At 40.6% G+C, this 20,709-nt stretch overlaps 2 protein-coding genes across 3 annotated transcripts in view; both read right to left on the minus strand.

Annotated features, from left to right (window-relative positions):
• Positions 1-8,871, minus strand: part of GIPC1 (GIPC PDZ domain containing family member 1) — a 56,014-nt gene extending 47,143 nt beyond the window's left edge. For both annotated transcript variants that reach the window (XM_083354402.1, XM_083354403.1), the window contains exon 1: positions 8,817-8,871. The gene's annotated coding sequence lies outside the window, so the exon portion shown is untranslated. The remainder of the gene's footprint in view (positions 1-8,816) is intronic.
• A 6,483-nt stretch (positions 8,872-15,354) lies between these two features.
• On the minus strand, positions 15,355-19,509 carry DNAJB1 (DnaJ heat shock protein family (Hsp40) member B1). Its single transcript, XM_083356962.1, has 3 exons — positions 19,176-19,509; positions 16,812-17,368; positions 15,355-16,412 (listed from the first exon to the last, which is right to left on the minus strand). Exons 1-3 carry the CDS (start codon positions 19,384-19,386, stop codon positions 16,182-16,184), a joined length of 999 nt encoding a protein of 332 aa, XP_083213088.1. The 5' UTR covers positions 19,387-19,509; the 3' UTR covers positions 15,355-16,181.
• Between the last annotated feature and the right edge of the window lie 1,200 nt (positions 19,510-20,709).

Raw genomic sequence — 20,709 nt, forward strand, 5'->3', positions numbered from 1 at the left:
GCTCCGGACGGCGCCCGATCTTCGCTCCTTTCGCCGCGATCTAAAAACATACTTGTTCGAGCAAGCCGGCCTGGCCTGAGGGGGGATTGGTGGGGTTTTTATTGTCATTTTATTGGGGTTTTTATTATGCATTAACTGTATTTTTAATGGGCATGTATTTAATTACTTTTTAACTTTTGTAATTCTGTGTTTTATTCTTGCCCTGTACACCGCCCTGAGTCCTTCGGGAGAAGGGCGGTATAGAAATATTAATAAATTAAATTAAATTAAATATATATTTAACATTGAATATCAATACAAAACTGTACCAGCCAAGGCACAGGAAGAAGATTTCGCTTTAAATACGAAGGAAGGACTGCATTTCACTTATAGCAGTACGGAAACTGCAGTACCATAATTGAAAAACAGAAATGCTTTGAAGGAAGGCACGTTGATGTTAGACAGTTAAGTAATAATTCTGCATTTACAGAATACAAGCAAAATTGAATACCCGAGACATCTCAGAAAACAATGGTCATATCTTTCAAAGAATATAGGCTTGGCAGAGAACCTTAATTATATGAATGAAACTCACAGGAAGGAGTTCTCTGAATGAGATATAATGGTAGATTAGAGTATTTTATTACCCTACACAGCATTTTCTGTGACTGGCAGTAGCCCTCTAGGGTTTGAGCAAAGAAATTGCGCTATTTGCTGAGCCTTTTTATTGGCGTTTCCTGGGTTTTAATCTGGGACTCGTTACATATAACACATGTATTTTCCTGTGAATTACAGTTCCTCCTTTAGATAATTAATCACGAGATAAGTGGCCTGCTTCTTGTAGCCTGGGCTGGTTCACACATGAATGCTGATCACTTGATACCAATGACGTGGAGCAATTAATTCTCATGCAGGAATAGACCAACCTGGCCCTAATGCCACGAACTATAGGAAGGGAACCTCTTTCCCTCACTCATTGTCAAAGGCTACATTTCCTTAAGTGAGAGATGTCATATCGGCAGTGGGAGTGTCCAAGATTTTTCACTCTGTCTTATTCATATATACTTGAACTAAGATATTGACTGCATCTTGTTAGATGTAAAATTTTCTATAGCCACCCATCTCAAATCAGTGACTCTGAGAAGAAAATAAGATACTAGACTGAAAGCGGAGATCTATTCTTATGTACTAATATTTTTAACTCCTCCTGCACCACATCAAAGGATCCTTAGAACAATGGAAAAAAATATACAGACTAGCAGGCATAGCTACATTTTCACTCTTAAGTAGTTGCTTTAATTTTATACTCGCTATATAAGAAGCCATTGTTTGAATCTTAATTTGGGCTTGTATTTATTAGTCTGTGTTCCAAACCATGTACATTTACACACACATGTAACTATACACTTTTCCCTTCCATAGTAATCAATATTATAAACAAAGCAAAGGAATAGCAACTGAAAGACATGAGATAAAAGAAAGGGAAATATAGCTCAATCTGGTTTACTCCAAAGTCAATCGCTAATGCACATAACTTTTCACTGTTGCTTCTATCATGTCCATACATAGATCACTTTTTATTCGTTAAACATCCCAAACATCCCAAAAAGAAATATATCAATTCTTTTTTTCATATATTTGTTTTGTAACCCAGTGCTGTTCAATCTCTCTGTATGACTACTTCAAAGCGCTTCTTCCTTTTTGGCCACCCACTTTTGTATTCGGCCCACATTCATTCTTTCATCCTTCATTTATTCTTGACCCCATCCCTTCTAAATTTACACACATTCTGTCCAGCGTTCAGTTTAGTACTGCTGTATATTTCTTCTCAATACCCTTTCACTTTGCAAAGTGATCAAAAGCACATTCCCAGAGACATACACTATTCTTCCCTGACAAGCATTCATTCCTCACAACAGATCACATATTTCCACAATCTTTCTGCCAGTATATGCATAGCTTACACAGGGCAAACAAATTAATCTATTTGTTTTAGTTTTATCATTTATGCATAACTTGCAGTTTTCACCCTGTCTTCTTTTCAAACACGATCCCTTTATTTTGATATATTGATTTTCAGGTGCATACTTCTATTCCTCATTGGAATTTACAAGACAACAGTTGCTGCAACTAACTTGAGTTCTCAGCCAAAACTTTTCTTCTGCATACAAAAGTTAATGCTCATTCACAGCCTCAACCCCTCTAGTGCCACCATAAACTTTCCTGAAAGGCTTATCCATAGGACGCTGAGCTTGTCCATCAGAAGGTCGGCAGTTTGGCAGGTCGAATCCTGAGTGCCGCGTAGCAGAGTGAGCACCTGTTACTCGTCCCAGCTTCTGCCAACCTAGCAGTTCGAAAGCACGCAAAAATGCAACTAGAAAAATAGGGACCACTACGGTGGGAAGGTAACAGCGTTCCGTGTGCCTCTGGGGTCTAGTTATGCCGGCCACATGACCACGGAGTCGTCCTCGGACAAGCGCTGGCTCTTCGGCTTTGAAACGGAGATGAGCACCGGCCCCTAGAGTCGGAAACGACTAGCATGCATGTGCGGGGGAACCTTTACCTTTACCTTTTCTCAACCTTTTGGGCATCAGGGATTGGATCTGTGGAGAGAGGTTTTTCCACAAACTGGAGGGGGTGTGGTTTTGTGTGCTGCCTGCATCCCAAGGATGGGGCACAGCCTGGTCTCTGGCATGCCACAGACTGATGCTGATCCACAAAATTGGGTTGGGAACATCTGCATCAATGACACAACATTTGCATTAAACAGTCAAGGAGGCTTCACATAGCTGTGCTTTACTCTCTTAGACTTTTAGAGCATTCATTTTAATTTCATTCTTTGTTATACCACTATCATTCCCATAATACGAATTTCTAAAACATGTTTTCCAGCATTCCCTGATTTCAGGGGGTTCCTTTAATCACTACTTTACAATAATTCCTAAGGAATAATTGAGGATTCCAGAATTCTTCCCTTTAGTTAAGAAAAGACCAACTTAAAAAAAAAACCACAGAGACAGCTCGTAAGTAAATACCACCAGATAGAATAAACCAATGTTTAAAACAATGTCAGAGACAGTCAAGATTTTGTGTTGGCAGTTGTAAATAGAAAACAAATTATATGTTACTATACTGTTGAATCAAAGTCAACCATAATAGAGGCAAACCACATCTTTGTTCCAAATATATGACTCCTTCCTTAAAAGATGGTTACTGTTGTTGAGAAATTACCAGGACACAAGAACCAGCACAGCTGCAAGCTATGTGCCCCCCAACAGTGAGAATTGCAAGTGTCACAGTAGGCTCCATTCCAGAAAAAAGCTTCCAATCTGTCTATTCTCAAATCAGGGTGGAGAACACCTATGCAAGTTGATTCAAAGCAGAGAAACTGGCTTCAGGGAGTTCCTTAGAGGGTGGGACGGCAAGGAAACACAGCCAAACTATGTTCCACATAAAGAATTCAGCCAAGTTACAGGGAAAGCACTGCACAATCTAAGCACTGCCTTTTTACCCTCCAATAACATTACAATTATCCAACAGAATTTGGTCTCATTTCATATTGCAAGTTCCAGTATACATATCCAGCCATTTTGAGGTCCTAGATATAAAATAGTATTTTGTACTTACAGCCTCCTTGGCTGCTTTCTTAAACTCAGGCACACAAACCAAGATCTTATCTTAAACCCATTTTATCCAAGATCCTCTCGCCAAATTTAGATCTTTGCTTCAATTTCTAAAAACTGCACATAACAACATCCACATTCTGAAACAAATCCAACAGAACTATAGGAATTTATACATTTTTAAATTAACTCTATTTTTTCAGGTCAAGTGTCCAAAGTGCTGAATTAATTGGTGTAGACAGAAGACACAGAGTGTTGACATATCCCCCCCATAATACAGACATTTATGCCTCCAGCCTTCAACTTCTGTACAGCAGTCCTGAATTTCAAGATTTGGGGTGCCTGAAGCAGATATAATTTTGGGAAGTTAAAGAAATCAAGAACTGTTTCATGAACTTCTTGTAAAGCTGTTCACTCAGTCTTGATGACATTCCATATTGAAGAAATGTATCTGTAATGAATTTGTTCAGAATTCTAAGTTCTGAACAAATTAAAGCTTCAAATAGATCAATCTGACAAATAGGAATTTTGTTAGCTGCGAAGTCGTGTCCGACTCATCGCGACCCTATGGACAACGTTCCTCCAGGCCTTCCTGTCTTCCACCATCTTCTGGAGTCCATTTAAGCTCACGCCTACTGCTTCAGTGACTCCATCCAGCCACCTCATTCTCTGTCGTCCCCTTCTTCTATTGCCCTCGATCTTTTCCAGCATTAGGCTCTTCTCCAGTGAGTCCTTCTTTCTCATTAGGTGGCCAAAGTATTTGAGTTTTAGCTTCAAGATCTGGCCTTCTAAAGAGCAGTCAGGATTGATCTCCTCTAGGACTGACCGGTTTGATCGCCTTGCAGTCCAAGGGACTCGCAGGAGTCTTCTCCAGCACCACAGTTCAAAGGCCTCAATTCTTTGGCGCTCAGCCTTTCTTATGGTCCAACTTTCACTGCCATACATTGCAACTGGGAAGACCATAGCCTTGACTATACGCACTTTTGTCGACAGGGTGATGTCTCTGCTTTTTAGTGTGCTTTCCTTCCGAGGAGCAAGCGTCTTTTAATTTCTTGGCTACAGTCCCCATCTGCAGTGATCTTGGAGCCCAGGAAAACAAAATCTGTCACTACCTCCATTTCTTCCCCATCTATTTGCCAGGAATTGAGAGGGCCAGATGCCATGATCTTGGTTTTCTTAATGTTAAGTTTCAACCCAACTTTTGCACTCTCCTTCTTCACCCGCAACAAGAGGCTCTTTAGTTCTTCTTCACTTTCTGCCATTAGAATGGTATCATCTGCGTATCTTAGGTTGCTGATATTTCTTCCAGCAATCTTAATTCCAACTTTTGATTCATCTAGCCCTGCCTTTCTCATGATGTGCTCTGCATATAAGTTAAATAGGCAGGGCGACAGTATACAGCCTTGCCGGACTCCAGCTGAAAGGATGTTTGCCAAGTCCCTGCTTAAAATCTGTAATAGAGATGGCTGTGAGATCACTAGATAACTAGCCATCCAGCATCACTTTTTTATGGCTAATGCATATTCTAGATCAGGGGTCCCCAACCCCTGATCCATGGACCAGCACTGGGCTGTGACCTGTCAGAAACCGGTCCGCACAAACAAGCAAAGCCCCATCTGTGGGATGCAGACAGTACATGAAACCCTGCCCCCTCCGGTCCTCGGAAAAACCTCTCTCCACGGAACTGGTCCCCGGTGCCCAAAAGGGACCCCAAAAGGGACCTCTGTTCTAGGTATTAAGTAAAACTGTTATTTTCTTCTTTTAAAAACTCTGCTTCAATATGGGTTTCTCAATCCAATTGGATCTTAAACATTCATTCTGCTGCCATCTCCAGCTATTAGTGAAATATACCTTTAGTTTTTGTCTATCCCCAGCATTCTATTCCTGCCTGCTTATTTACATGGAGATGTCTCACTAAATTTAAGAGCTTTTCCTTCCAGGTTAGGAGTGCATGAACATATATTCCCTTTGAAATATGCTACTTTGCTATCCTTATTTTAAAAACTTGGTAACTTTACCAGATGTTGTGACCAATACTACTACTAACGTTTAGATTTTATAAACAAGGTGACTCCTTTAGGACTTAATATTTTAATTACTCCTCAAGGAATAAAGAAAGAGAAATAACAGATCTTAATAAAACTGCATCAATATCAAAGCATATTTTTATTAATATGCACATTAATAAACACAAAATAGAAAAACGACCATTTCTTACTAATATGCAAAAATTGTAAATATGCAAAATTATTAGGAGTAATATATTACAAATACATAACTTCTACGTATTAAGAACAAAGTGAAAGAATAGTAATATTTTAAATTATTTAGGCAGAATATTTATGGAAACACAAAAATTCTTTTTCCTTTATTATATTCAGTCTGTTCCATAATTACCATACAACTGCTTATCAGCAGAGCTGCAGCCTATTTAGCCTTGTTATTTTCTCTAATACGATAAGAACATTATGGCTGTGGCTTTATCCTAGGACCTCCTAGGTCATTAAGACATATGTGAGCAAAGGTCTTAGCTATACCAACATATTGTGATGCAAAGTAGGAAAGGAACATTTCAGGATTTCAACCAAGCTATTTTTGTTTTACTTAAAAACAAATATTAAAAAGGATGGCTAAATATCAACTGAGCTCATGCTAAACTGTTGCTCCCTTAATTATCAGAGGAAAGATAACAAATAATATCCCTGGGCTAGAGTAGTTGTATTTTTTTTTTACTCAGGGACTAATGGTGAATGACCTCCTCATGACAAGCTAATAGACATTGGATGGGAAACTAGAGAAAAGATGAGCTATCTTGTAGACATTTGCATAGAACACAGAGCTCATTAGGAGCATTATAACTATATGCAAGAATACATAAGGTAAAGGTAAAGGTTCCCCCGCACATGCGTGCTAGTCGTTTCCAACTCTAGGGGCCGGTGCTCATCTCTGTTTCAAAGCCGAAGAGCCAGTGCTTGTCCAAGGGTGTCTCCGTGGTCATGTGGCCGTAATGACTAGATGCCAAAGGCTCACAGAATGCTGTTACCTTCCCACCATAGTGGTCCCTATTTTTCTACTTGCATTTTTGCGTGCTTTTGAACTGCTAGGTTGGCAGAAGCTGGGACGAGTAACAGGCGCTCACTCTGCTACGTGGCACTCGGGATTCGACCAGCCAAACTGCCGACCTTCTGATCAACAAGCTCAGTGTCCTAATCCCGAGCCACCGCGTCCCATGCAAGAATACATAGCATAGCATATATGCTATAAAAGACGCACATTATTAGAAAGTTATATCATATTGATACATCTTTCCTAAATATTTTGCTGACTTCAAAGTCTTAAAAATTTCAAAGTATTTGGAATGATACCAAATAGAAAAGAACATTAAATGGTTAATGAGGTTAATATGGATAAAAACTGGTGACAGGAGAAGGCAAGGGGAAAAAAGCACTTGGCAGAAGGCTGCTAAGGTTTATTTTAATTCCATTTATATCCCGCCGTTCTCCGAAGACTCAGGGCGGCTTACAAGCTTAGCAGTAGCCTTCATTCTATGTATATGCCTGCTTATTAGGGCTTTCACACACACCCCAAGCGGCATTATTACAAAGTCAGCTTAATTGCCCCCAACAATCTGGGGTACAATCTGGTTACCCCATAACTATTGAGAGCCCTATCAAATCTTTATTGGAAATCTTCCAGAAATAATTTTAGAAATTTGCATGATTTTCTGGCAAACAGATAATGAACTTGGTATTTAAAAGCTAAGCGATTGTTCAAGATGTAGACGACCAGTCCTTTTATATTCCATTGTTCGGTTACATTTATTCATGTATTTATTTACTTACTACAACTTACATCGTGCTCCAGTCAGAAAGGATTCTGAGAGAAGGACATACCCCTCTATACAGGCAGAGATCAAAAACATGACATCACAAGAATAAATCACTCACAATCCCCAGCTAATGTCTAGTTTTGGCTACAGTCTGGGTCTGACCACCATTGGGTTGATGTAAGATACCGGTCAAATGATATGGAAATCTGAAGTCAGAACTATGTACTATTACCTTACCTAAATAAAATGTAATTCACCTTAGCATACAGGGTAAAATAAAACCATGGATTATTGCTTAATGGCTACTAGGCTATACGCATTATTCAACTTCTGAAACAGCATAATTATAAGAGGGAATCCTTGTTAAGATTAGCAATTCATGTTACAAATCCAATCAGAATTCAGTGAAAGGATAATCTACAAATAAGAGAAGTGGGAATTTTCAACAGTTTGGAAAGCTGCGCAGAACACATTGAGAAAAATTAAATCAAATCATAAGTTTGGTTTTCTGTTCAGTTTCTTGGGAAAGACAGGAAAGTCGGTTTCCTCCGCGAGTCAGCATTTGGGTGTAGCTACCAAGTTACCTCTATACTTACACCAACAATTAAAGGAAAACGAAGGTCAATCCTAATCCTCCCATCAATGAGAACAGAGGTATTATGAGGAACAGCAAAAGCTAAACAGAAAATTCCCTACATTTTGAAGGTAGGTACTAATTAAAGGAGCCACTAATTAAGATTCCCTCCTTGATTTAACTCGATTCACTGCCTGTAATCCGAGGGCCGTGACATCTGCTTAGAATTTACACCACGGACGCTCACTTTTAATTTATCCGTATCCGTGCCCCGCCCCGCCCCCCCTCAAAAGCGTGAGAAAAAAAGAAACTTAATTAAGTGCAAAAAAAAAAAACCCGACACAATCTACAACTTCCATTCAGCGGCTCTCCGATTCCTGGTTCCCGCCTCGACTGACAGTTGTCCCAAAAAGATGCTCGCGGGCAAATGGACTTCATCGGATTGAGCAGCGCTTTCCAACCTTAGGAACTTGAAGATGCGTGGACTTCAACTCCCAGAATTCCCCAGCCAGCATAGCTGGCTGGGGAATTCTGGGAGTTGAAGTCCACGCATCTTCAAGTTCCTAAGGTTGGGAAACGCTGGGATTGAGTATCCAAGCAACCCCGGCCGGGGTTTCGACATGTGCAAACACGCAGGAAGCTTGCTGGGGGCGGAGGGGGGGGAAGAGTAGGGAAAGAGCAACGGATGCTCGGACGCCCGGGTCCTTCTCCAGCTTTTAGCCCCACTAAAAGCTTCCTTCGTGCCTGAAGCCCCTTCCCGCTCTCGGCAGTTCTCCGCGAAACCATCCGCCTCTTTCCCCCTTTTTCTTACCCCCCAGTCCGTTTCTTCTCCGGGCCCGTCCCTCAGCCGAACTACAGCCCGACGCCGCCTGCCTGTCCCTCAAGAGAGGGCGGGACCTAAAACGCCGCCTCCCAACCAATTGAGGAGCACGTCGCATTTTTTCCTGGCTAATCACCGAGCTCGGCTCTCTTGAGCCCGGAACATTCCTGGGCTTTATGGTTAACTTCCCTCCTCCGGCTTCTTCCCTCCCCTCGCCAAGGTGCTGTGAATGGAGCGGATTGAGGCGTGGAATAGAGAAAGGGATGTACCACCTTGGAAAAGGGGACGACGGAAAGTACCATCAAGGAAAACCGTAGGGGCAAGGTCTCGCCCTAGGAAACATCACCACAACGCCCAGTTGGCGTTTGTGGTTGCGTAGCCTTCCACCGGCCAATTCGGTCGCTACAGTCAACAGAGTATTAATGTCAAAGCAGAAGGGCGAGCCGGAGAAAACCAGGTAGCCAAGGGAGGACGCCTTATCTCAGGGGTCGTCAAACTTGGCCCTTTTATGACTTGTGGACTTCAATTCCCAGAATTCCTCAGCCAGCATCGCTGGCTGAGGAATTCTGGGAGTTGAAGTCCACAAGTCATAAAAGGGCCAAGTCTGAAGACCCCTGCCTTATCTGTACCTGCTGCTTGTCGGGCGGGCTGTGGAGGGAGAGGAAAGCGGCTCGTATGCAGCGATTTAATTTCATTTTCAGTGGAGCCAGATTTGGCTTGTGAAGCTGGGTTTTTAGGATCTCTCGTGAAGGAGAACATAAAATAGGAAGCATCACACATTTCCCTCTACTATTTTTTTTAAAAAAATTAATACATAGGCCACCCCATCTGCTATGACTCTGGACAGCTTACAATCTAAGAGAAAAATATAAAAACGAGAAACCTAAAAACTCCGGAAAAAATAGCGGTCATTTAACAAGCAGAATACTATACAAGGGTTCATCACCCAGTTTAACTCAAGGCCTGAGGATAACCAAATATTTATAACCAAAGTTTTCCACATCTGTCAGGACCTGGCTTTGAGCAGCTCATTCTTATTACTGGGCAACTTTATTGAACAGAAGAGTAGGATAAAAAGGCTTTAAATGAAGTAATATATATGTGTAATGGACAGAAGGAATAACATTGAAGAATAGGAGAAAGCCGCAACCAAGACAACAATCAGGTGTAAGAAATCTGAGTCCTGGGCAGGAATGCACTGTACTGTAATTTGAGAAAGCATCTGGGAAATGTCCCTCCCAAGTTCTTATGAAGATATTGGTGGGGGGGGGGGGGAAGTGTATTCAGAGTTACAAATTTCTATGTTCTAATTTTTAAAAACAAAATTAGTACTAACATATATAACTTTGGCTTTCTACTTGGGTCTACCTTAAAGAATGGACATATTTCAAGGTCCCAATTAGTACTAGATTTGGGGAGGGAAAAGAAAAACCAATGAAATCAATATATCTTTTAAACCTGCGTAGGTGTAGAAGGGATAGCAGAACCAGAGCATGGAGCAAAAAGGGGGATCAGTCTAGAATCCCTACATAGCCACAAGAGAACTAAGTCTAATTCCCCTTGAGTTCTATTGACCTTTAGCTAACTGTAAGCAAGTATCCACAGTGAGTTGAGAAGATTCCTGTGCATAGGCTTTTAGAAACAAATTAATTTAATTGAACCTTCATGTGTGGATCTGGTCAATTGCACCTGAGATTAGGATGGACTTGCAAGCGTAGGAACAGTGTCTTGGGAATCCGTTCCTTAACAACATAGTTTCTATGAAATTTCTATTCTTTTCCCCCCAAGAATTTCAGGATATACCTGTATCTCTCAGCCTCTTTTCTTAAATTCATATTTGATAAACTTGGTTAGGGTGAAGAGTGAAATTGGTTTGACAGCAACATTTGTTCATAGATGGGAATTTGGCTAGAGATGGCATTGTTCCAACATCATGAGCTTTGCTCCTATTTTTATTCCATTATGGAGGTACAGATAGTTCTTGATTAACAACCACCCGTACAGCAACCATCAATGTTGAGACGGCACTGAATAAATGATACTTCTGGTCCTTGAAGTTCCAGTTGTTGCAATACATCACATAATTGCAATTCGGGCACTTGACAACCAGGTTGAACTTACAGTGGTTGCAGCATCCTGTGGTCATGTGATCATCATTTGCAACCTTCTATCTTGGCATCCCACAAGCAAAGTCAATGGGGAAGCCATTGAATCTGTGGGTTCTGTTTCATAGATCTGACCATTTGTATTTCTAGCACAAATGTGCTTTGATCTTCAAGTTCTCAAATAAATAAAACAAGATTTAACATGACTACGGGAAATGTTTGGAAGCTGTTATTCCAAGCAAAGGAAATGCTGCAAAAAAAAAATGGTAGAGAGGATGTACAAATCTTTGCATCTGCCATATTCCATTTTTAAATCTATAAACAATGGCACATCAATAAGTATGCATTAAAACTTGCTGAAATATGTCATGCAGAACTTTGTACCATGTAAAGATTATTCCTAGTTTGGTTTACTTTGGGGTCAATTGAAACACACCATGTGATTGCCTAAATATTCATATTCAGGTGTGTATGTTTGTGTGTTATATAAAGAAATCAGTCATTTTTATTTAAAGTGAATTGAATGCAACAGTGAAATTTCCACATTTAAGGTTTTAGCTTGCTGTAAATGGAACAAATTTTGAAACAGTGTTAAAGCATAATCTAGACCAGACATGTCAAACACAAGGCCCGGGGGCTGGATCCGGCCCGGGAAGTGGTTTCATGTGGCCCACAAAGCCATCCTGGAAACAGTGAGGGAATGGCCCCCACTGCCTTGGCCCTGGCCTAGAGACCCTCCTTCTGCCAGAGACCCTCAGATCTGTCCCACTCCTGCCCAGGCCCCCATAGGCACCCTTGATGCCAACAATGTAGAGCTGGCCACGCCCACCCTGGCCATACCCACCTGGCCCCTTGAGGGCAATCGCAATGCTGGTGCGGCCCTCAATGAAATTGAGTTTGACACCCCTGATCTAGACTTATAAACCTATAGAAACAATAGTTGCTTTAAATTCATGAAAATTAGAATATAGCTAATGGGGAAAATATACATCTAGACATCTATATTGCTATTGCTCTACTTCATGTAGTAGGTTACACTTTGGAATAATCCTTGCCCTTCTACTATACAGAGACATGATTTTATACCAACCTGTTTATATCAATATAGGATACAGGTAGTCCTGAACTTACAACCATATATTTAGTGACTGAAGTTACAATGGTATTGAAAAAAATGACTTATCATTTTTCACTTATGACCTTTTGCAACATCTTAATGGTCATGTGATCAAAAGTCAGGCATTTGGCAACTGGCATCTATTTGTGACAGTTGCACTGGCCCAGGAACATGTGATCAACATTTGTAACCTTCCCAGTTGACTTCCAACATGCAGTTAATGGGAAATCCAAATTTGCTTAACAACCTCAGGGTAGCACTTAATACGCCTTCACAGTGCTTTGCAGTCCTAGGTGGTTTACAGTCAGCCTATTGCCCCCAACAATCTGGGTCTTCATTTTACTGACCTGGGAAGGATGGAAGGTTGAGTCAATCTTGATCTCTTAACAACTGCAATGATTCACTTAACAATTGTGGCAAAAGTCATAAAATGGGGCAAAACTCACTTAACAACTGCCTTGCCTGGCAATAGACATTTTGGGCTCAATTGTGGTCTTAAGTTGAGGACTATGTGTAATATTAAACACTGATAATTATCACCTATTGCTGCATTCTTTTCCATGAGTATGCCAGGGGCATTGAGTTGTTTGCTTAAATGCTTTACTACTGCATCGTAACACAGCAAACTATTTACTTTACTTTGCAAGAACAAAAAGAATCACACTATAAAAATACAATTTTACATCTAAAGTGAGTAACAGAAAACTAATATTTTAAATAATATTTAGATGCTTAAAAGCTTGGAAAAATGAAACTTCTCATTGGGCCTGAACTGCTAGTAAGTCTCTCTAAAGGGACAAAAAAACCCTGTAAGTACCATTGAAAAGCTCTTATCTAGTAGCCATTTTTTAAACTTGGTAAGATTTCAGATGGTTTTAGTAGCCAAGCAGAGAAACATAAAAATAGTGACCCAGTAACCTGATACCAGGAAATTTAATATTCTACTAGGACTTTGAACTAGGCAGGATGTTTTGGCTAGTAAGTAATGATAGCCTTAACTACTTCTGAGATTGTTTAGGATGCAGAATAATAATAAATTGCACATATACTGTACTAGAAATGAGTTGGAGTTAGCCTAACAACTTGTTAGAACCTGTATTTTGGACAGCTTTGATTTCAGAACTTTAATTCTACTTAAGTCTTTTATCCCTTTTTCACTGAGAATGTTTCTTGTAATGACAACTCACATGCAAAGTATTTTTTGTGCATAGCTGTCATGTGTGGTCATTGTACATACAGTAAAATCAACAGTGTAATTCAGGTACTTCAGCTTGTGTGTGCATACCATATACATTCGACATAAAAACAAGTCTATACATGTAGTTGAAATGTTCTTGACGCCAGCAAATAAATAAATTATACACACACACACATATATGCCCAAGGTGATTTACTTAGGCTTTTAAAAAGCTCTTATATTTTTTCCATATATCCTCTTTCCAGTTTATGAAGCATTAGGATGTATGCATACATCCCCACCAATCTAGCCCTCAAAAATTATACTTTGAGAAAAGACCACCAGGAAACCATGTCTGTAAGCTAGACCAAAAAACAAACAAAAAACACAACAGTGGGGAATCATTCCCTGTTGCTAAGGAACTACATGATCTGTTCAGTCACCTGGAGTCACTCAAATTGGACAGGTCAGTATCTCACTGAAGTCAGGGACAGCAGAAGACTTTTGGGTAAGACCTGTTTATAGGATATTTATTACTGAAATATTGTACACCCACAAATAAACAGCTGACATATTTTAGATAAGTTACTATAGGCAATCTAGCTTAACCACCACCATTTAGCAATTATATGATAGTGCTGAAAAAGTAATTTAATGGCTAGTCACACATGACAATTTTAGTGTCCTGTCGTCAGATGATTGCCATTTGCAGATTTTTTTAAAAAAATTGTATTTTATCTACTTTGTGTCACTTTATTATTTTTACAAATAACTCAAGGCGGCAAACATATCCAACATATCTTATTTTCCCCACAACCACCACCCTGGGAGGCGAGTTGGGCCAAGAAATAGTGACTGGCCAAAGATCAGCTTTCATGGCTAAGGTGGGACCATAATTCATGGTCTCCCCCTCTTTAGCATGGTGCCTTAACCACTAGACAAAGCTGGCTATTGTTATATTATCAACAAGATTATGGCCCACCCCAAGCTATGAGAAATATATTTCACAAGTCTCCTCCACCCAGGTTCCACTGTAGCAATAGGAGGATGTCATGCACACTGGCACTTCACCAATTTGATGAACTCATCAACTTGTATGATGAAGAATTGTAGGTGCACCTAGCTGTACATACTACAGCTAGAAGACCAACATACATTTGTTAATTTCTCTCAAAGCAAGAATCTGTCATTAAACCAATTAAATACCAAAAAGTCCTTGTTATATAAAGCATGTATACCACCTTAAAGGGACACAGTGGCTCAGTGGGTTAGGACGCTGAGCTTGTTGATCAGAAGGTCGGCAGTTTGGTGGGTCGAATCCCGAGTGCCACGTTACTTGTCCCAGCTTCTGCCAACCTAGCAGTTCAAAAGCACATAAAAATGCAAGTAGAAAAATAGGGACCACTATAGTCATGCCGGCCACATGACCACGGAGACGTCCTCGGACAAGCGCTGGCTCTTCGGCTTTGAAACGGAGGAGCACCGGCCCCTAGAGTTGGAAATGACTAGCACGCATGTGCGGGGGAACCTTTACCTTTATACCACCTTAAAGAAGTGGCACAAGGTTTTAGTTTGATATGGCTATCAAATATATGACACTTTGGAATTTATATTTATTAAATACTTACAAATAAGTAATGTGTACTTTTAGTATTAGCATTAGAATGCTAGCTGTCTGTGAATGACAATGTGTCCTTTTCCCAAACTAGTCAAGTGTTAAATTACCAATAATCTAATTGGGGATATGAAACAATATAAATTTTTGGAAGAATTGACTAGATTTCTTAACCATCTCTATTACTTTTCTGCAATAATCCTCCTGAAGGATCAAAGAGCCTGGTGGAATTTCTGTTCAAAATACTTGGCAGCACAAAATCTGTATTCATTAGATAGCTACAACTATATTCTAATTACAGTAAAGATTATTTCTTATCATTATTTAATCTGAAGAAAACAAAAGGTTTTCAGTAATTTCCTTAAGAAAAATAAGGTTTAGAATTACAGTCTTTTTCCCCTGACAGAAAACAGTGACAATTCATGTGTAGTTTTAAGTATCTGCTATTTTTTCAATTTGCAGCAATCATCAGATTTAATTAGGCATTTACCAATTTTTCAATAATCATAGGAGCAAAAGTGCAAAACAAATATTTTAAGCATAGATATCAATAAGCAAGACTCCGAAGTCTTTTTATTAAAATTTTCAACTGTAAATTTGACAGACTTGATACATTCAGTTCTTTTAGATTAAGTCCTCTAGCAGGACATATAAATATGTCTGTATAGAAAAAAATTATCTGGCAAGTCTGTAAATCAGATGGTTTCCTGTATTTTTTTTTTTGCATGCGTTCAAGAGCTGCCTGTTATTAGAAAAAGCCCTATTCAACTTTTTGAAAGAGGCAAACCTTTATGGCCATATGAACAACTTCTTTCCAAAATGTCAGCATTTGGTACTATTTAAAGAGTACCATAGGAATATCAAAGAAGCTGGAAATCTGAATACTTACTAAAAATAGGCTATGCCCCTTCAGGAAATAATGTAAAAGACAAAGACAACACAATACAACATAGACAAGAGATTGAAGATGTTTACTTCTGAAGTCCAGTTTAGATTTTAGTCTCATTTTTTTCTAATGAGAATCTGCATGGGCATGGTCTGACTAGGGCTTGTCAAATAGATGAAGCAGAAATCATGACTGGTTGCCATACCCAGATTCAAATTTTTGAGATGTTTTCCTGTTTCTTTCAGCAAATGGTCCCGGTTATAAATGCTATGAGCAAAGGGAATCTGGGTCTAAAGTCAGTTAGCAGTGCAATATTCTTTTTTCAATGGATTCTTTGAAACATTTTGTAGCATAAAGTTACTCTCATGTCCACTGCCAAAACAGACCCTGAAATCTTGATTCCAGTCTGTAATCCTCCATATTAGAGGTAGAGCAGTCCAATTGGTGCCAGTCTTATTATATTGGCAAGATCTGTTCTAGGACGCTTTTGGAAGACTGTGGAATTCTGTCTGGGAATCTTACATCAAATTCGATAATAAGATCCCCTCGCTGATTTTGATTCTTGGGAAATGGAAGACCTTCTCCAGGAATTCTTCGCTTCATGCCAGGTTTAATAACATCTTTGAATATCATTGGTATGGTTCTACCATCTAATGTTGGTGTATTCACAGTGCAGCCACACAAAGCCTGTATGTAAAAATAAATAAATCAGTACATTTTTTTATAAATGAGAAAAACTAGGTAACATGTCATTTTCATTCATTTGACAATGGCTTCAGTTGGATTTCATGCTAAGAGAAAATGCCAAAAAGACCTGAATGCCACATGTATACCAATATACTTTAATGTTGTTCCTGTTCAAGCTACTATAGCAATATGAAGCACGCTTCCAGAATGTGTTCCATAATGCTGCCAGTGTCTTGAGAGTATATACTCTTAGGGGCTATTTAAAGTTGCAACAAGTCTATTCTTATAGTTATGTATGGATTATCCAAATCAAACATTAATCTATTTCAAAATGCAGTAATTCAGACATTTTATTATTTAGTTCATCTTTCAAATGACAAATCTAGCTTTTTAACTTACCTCACGGAGGCTGATCTTAGCTGGGTATACAATATCAGACCCATCTCTCTTAAAAATGTTGTGTGGCTTGTCTTTTAGAACAAAAACAATATCAGCTGGAATGTTGCTTGGTGTTTGGTCTCCTTCTTTGGGGAATGTGATCTTAGTTCCTTCTTTCCATCCTCGTTTTACTTCTATTGTTAAAATCTTATCCTCACTACGTGTGCTTTTCCCATCTGGATTGAGACGCTTGTGTGAAATTTTCATTTTCTTGGTGCAACCTGTGTAAATTTCCTCCAATGACACCCTCAACTCATGGATGATTGGAGGATCTTGTTTCTTGCGGATGTTTTCATGTCCTCCACGACTACGAGTAAAACCAAAGTTTTGAAAACTTGAAAAAGGATCCTCAACATCCATGTCCTCATCTCCATTCCGCTGAACAAAAAAGTTATCAAAAGGATTCCGTCCACCGAAGAACTCTGCAAACATGGCATGAGGATCTCCATGGAAGGTGTAAGTGAATGAAGTACCATTGGGACCTCCTCCACTACAACTGGGACCACCGCCTTTTAATCCTGAAATATAGAAAACATAAAAATACACTTCATCCAGTAATACTCATGTCCGATGTCTCATGTTACAATATGTGCTCCATGTCAAAGTTTCTTTTTAGTATTTTTATTTTGAGAATGTCAAATAGGTTTAATCTTAGAAATGCCTTAAATTTTCACCTCCATTTTCCTTTCACAATTCCCTTTTTCACCATGTTCATGATTCAACTATATAAATTCAGCAAAAAACCTTTTTCAGTGTTTCAGTCTAACACTCTCCTGAACTGAATGTTATTGTAGATATAACAGAAATTATTGTTCATTTTTACCTCAACTGCATAAAGCAATAGGTATCTTTTAAGAATTATGGAAAAAAAAACATTCAGGACAAATAAAATATTGGAAAGGTCACTAGCATAAGAATATGCTAGAATATTCTAGCTACTACTAGAAAATTGCAGGAAAGGCTCCACCTATCTTAGACAGCTTGTCATGCAACCCAAATATATGCAGTGAATAGATATTTTACCAACTCTTCAGAGGAAAATTGCTGAGCATTTACTATGAATATAAGTAAGCAAGACAATGGAAACCAGTACTGAAAAGCTATCTCAAATCTGTACAAATTGTATAGGAAGAATGTTTTAAATGCTGTTTTATAAATGCTAGGTATGCAATGATGTTCTTTAAAATATACCTGCCACAAGGTAGAAAGCTGACAGAAAGTATACACTTAGCAATCTTTATTAGTGTAAATAAAATCATTAGAAATAGGGAGAAATTCTGCATTTTATTATTATTATTATTTTACTTTTCTACACAAAGCATTTTCACTTGGCTCCAAGTAAGCTTCCTAGACAGGAAGAACCTGTAAAGTAATGGTGGATTTTTGAGGAGTGACCTTAATACAATCAGAACAATTCAAAGATGGCAACTCATCTGGCCAGTTTCCAGAAGGGAGAGTAAAAGAACTTTCTTGTTCTTCACAATTTTGCCCTCCTTGAGAAATTAATCCCAACACGGTGGTTTTCCACAGCCGCTGGGAAAAGAATATTTATTAATGGGACCTAAAGGCTAGATCTGAGAATTATAATAGCAAACTGGAAAGTCAGCAGCTTTCTTTCAGAGTGGGGACAAGATTATTAGCAATCGAGGGAAACAGCCGAGTATAAATTTTTAACGTCAAGAGAAACGACAGCCGAAGGAGGGAGGAGACTCTTTGGCTTACGCCAATTTTAAAGATAAAAATATTTCAAAGCTGAAAAACATTTATTCAAGTCCCCCCCCCCCTGCCCGAGTACAGTTGTTTCATTTTAAAGTTTCACTTTCTCATTTCATTCGCTTCCGGGAGAAAAAAAATAATTCAACCGGGGGGGGGGATTTAATTCTCCTTTCCTGGCCCACCAACCAGTAATTTGTTTTTTTTTTCTTTGCGTCTTGCGATTTACACCGTGAGCCAGGCGATTTCCAATTTTCCTTTTAGACCGTACACCAAAGACAGCACACTAAGGCAGCGTTTCCCAACCTTAGGAACTTGAAGATGCGTGGACTTCAACTCCCAGAATTCCCCAGCCAGCATAGCTGGCTGGGGAATTCTGGGAGTTGAAGTCCACGCATCTTCAAGTTCCTAAGGTTGGGAAACGCTGCACTAAGGCAATTTAAGACAGTCCAATTCTGAACCAATTAAGATCCCTCGTCCCCGAAAACTTGGGATGAGCGACTACGTGTCCTACACTCTCTTCCTCCCCTCCCCCCCCCGAATTTATTGCAGACTCGATTTCCCCCTCCCGCCTATTCACACGACTCCTCGGGCCCGGCTCTCGGCACGCACCTTCCTCGCCGAACTTGTCGAAAATCTCGCGCTTTTTCGGGTCGCTCAAGACGTCGTACGCCTCGGCGATTTCTTTGAATCGCTCCTCGGCTCCGGGGTCCTTATTCTTGTCAGGATGGTAGCGCAGCGCCTGCTTGCGATACGCCTTCTTAATGTCGTCTTCGCTAGCCCCGCGGGCCAGGCCCAGGATATGATAATAATTCTTTCCCATCGCCGGTTGCAACCCCCCTCAGCAGCCGGCCGCCTACCCCGCTCGCTCTGTCTGCTCGGGCTGGAATTTAGGAGGCGCTTCCCCTTCCAAGTTTATATGGCGGGCGGAGGAAGCTTCCAGAGCCTGCCACAACATTCCCTCCCGAAAGCCCGCCTCTCCATCCTGCGTTCGCCAATGGCAGCCGAAGCTTTCGAACGCCGCCCCAATGAAGGCGCGGCGTTGCGTCACACATGGGGAAGTAACGGTTGCCGAGAGCCCGCCTTCTAACTTAATAGCGAAGGAGATAAGCGATTGCTCTTCTGTCAGCGCTTGTTTTCCTTCCGAATTCTACGGGGGGGGCTGGTCTCCGGGCGGGGGCGAATCGGGTGACGTCACGGGAGGCTGGCACGAGAGCTCTTCTATTAAAGCCTTTTCAGAAGACATTGAAGCCCTCCGGTCAATTGCTATTCAGTTAATCAAGAGCAGGGTGTCAAACTCAATTTCATTGAGGGCCGCATCAACATTGCGGTTGTCCACAAGGGGCCGGGTGGATATGGCCAGGGTGGGTGTGGCCTATTGGGTGGGTGTGGCTAGAGTGCATATGGTCTACTGGGTGGGCGTGGCCAGCTCTACATCATTTGCATCAAGGGTGCCTATGGGGGCCTGGGCAGGAGTGGGACAGATCTGAGGGTCTCTGGCAGAAGGAGGGTCTCTGGGCCAGGGCCAAGGCAGTGGGGGCCGTTCCCTCACTGTTTCCAGGATGGCTTCACGGGCCACATGAAACCACTTCGCGGGCCGCATCCGGCCCCCCAGGCCTTGTGTTTGACATGTCTGATCAAGAGGAAGCAACTCCACCCAGAAACCGATGTTTTCTTAAACCTCAAGTTAGCCAAGATCCAGAGAACCTTGTAACGGACACGTTTCATTGCAGTTTCGCTTATGTCGTGCCATTTTCTCCCAGTCTGGTGCCCTATGAATGGAATTTCGTTAGAGAGGGCATTGGGGAAGTTGGAAATCAAAACGCATCGGGAGAGCAGCAACTGGGAAATCATGAGCTCCACTGGATGGTTATACGACAATGGTACAATATACACAAGAACAGTTTTAAAACGCTGTTATAATAAATGTCATTTATGGCTAACCATAAGTAACACCAGCTGCCTGCAATTAGTGCAGGTTCGAGTCCCACCAGGCTCAAGGTTGACTCAGCCTTCCATCCTTCCAGGTAGGTAAAATGAGGACCCAGATTGTTGGGGGCAATTAAGCTGACTTTGTAATAATGCTGCTTCGGGGCCCCCGAAAGCCCTAATAAGCAGGCATAGACATAGAATGAAGGCTATTGCT

The sequence above is a fragment of the Vipera ursinii genome, assembly GCF_947247035.1.
Source record: "Vipera ursinii genome assembly, chromosome: 2".
Lineage (NCBI taxonomy): Eukaryota > Metazoa > Chordata > Lepidosauria > Squamata > Viperidae > Vipera > Vipera ursinii.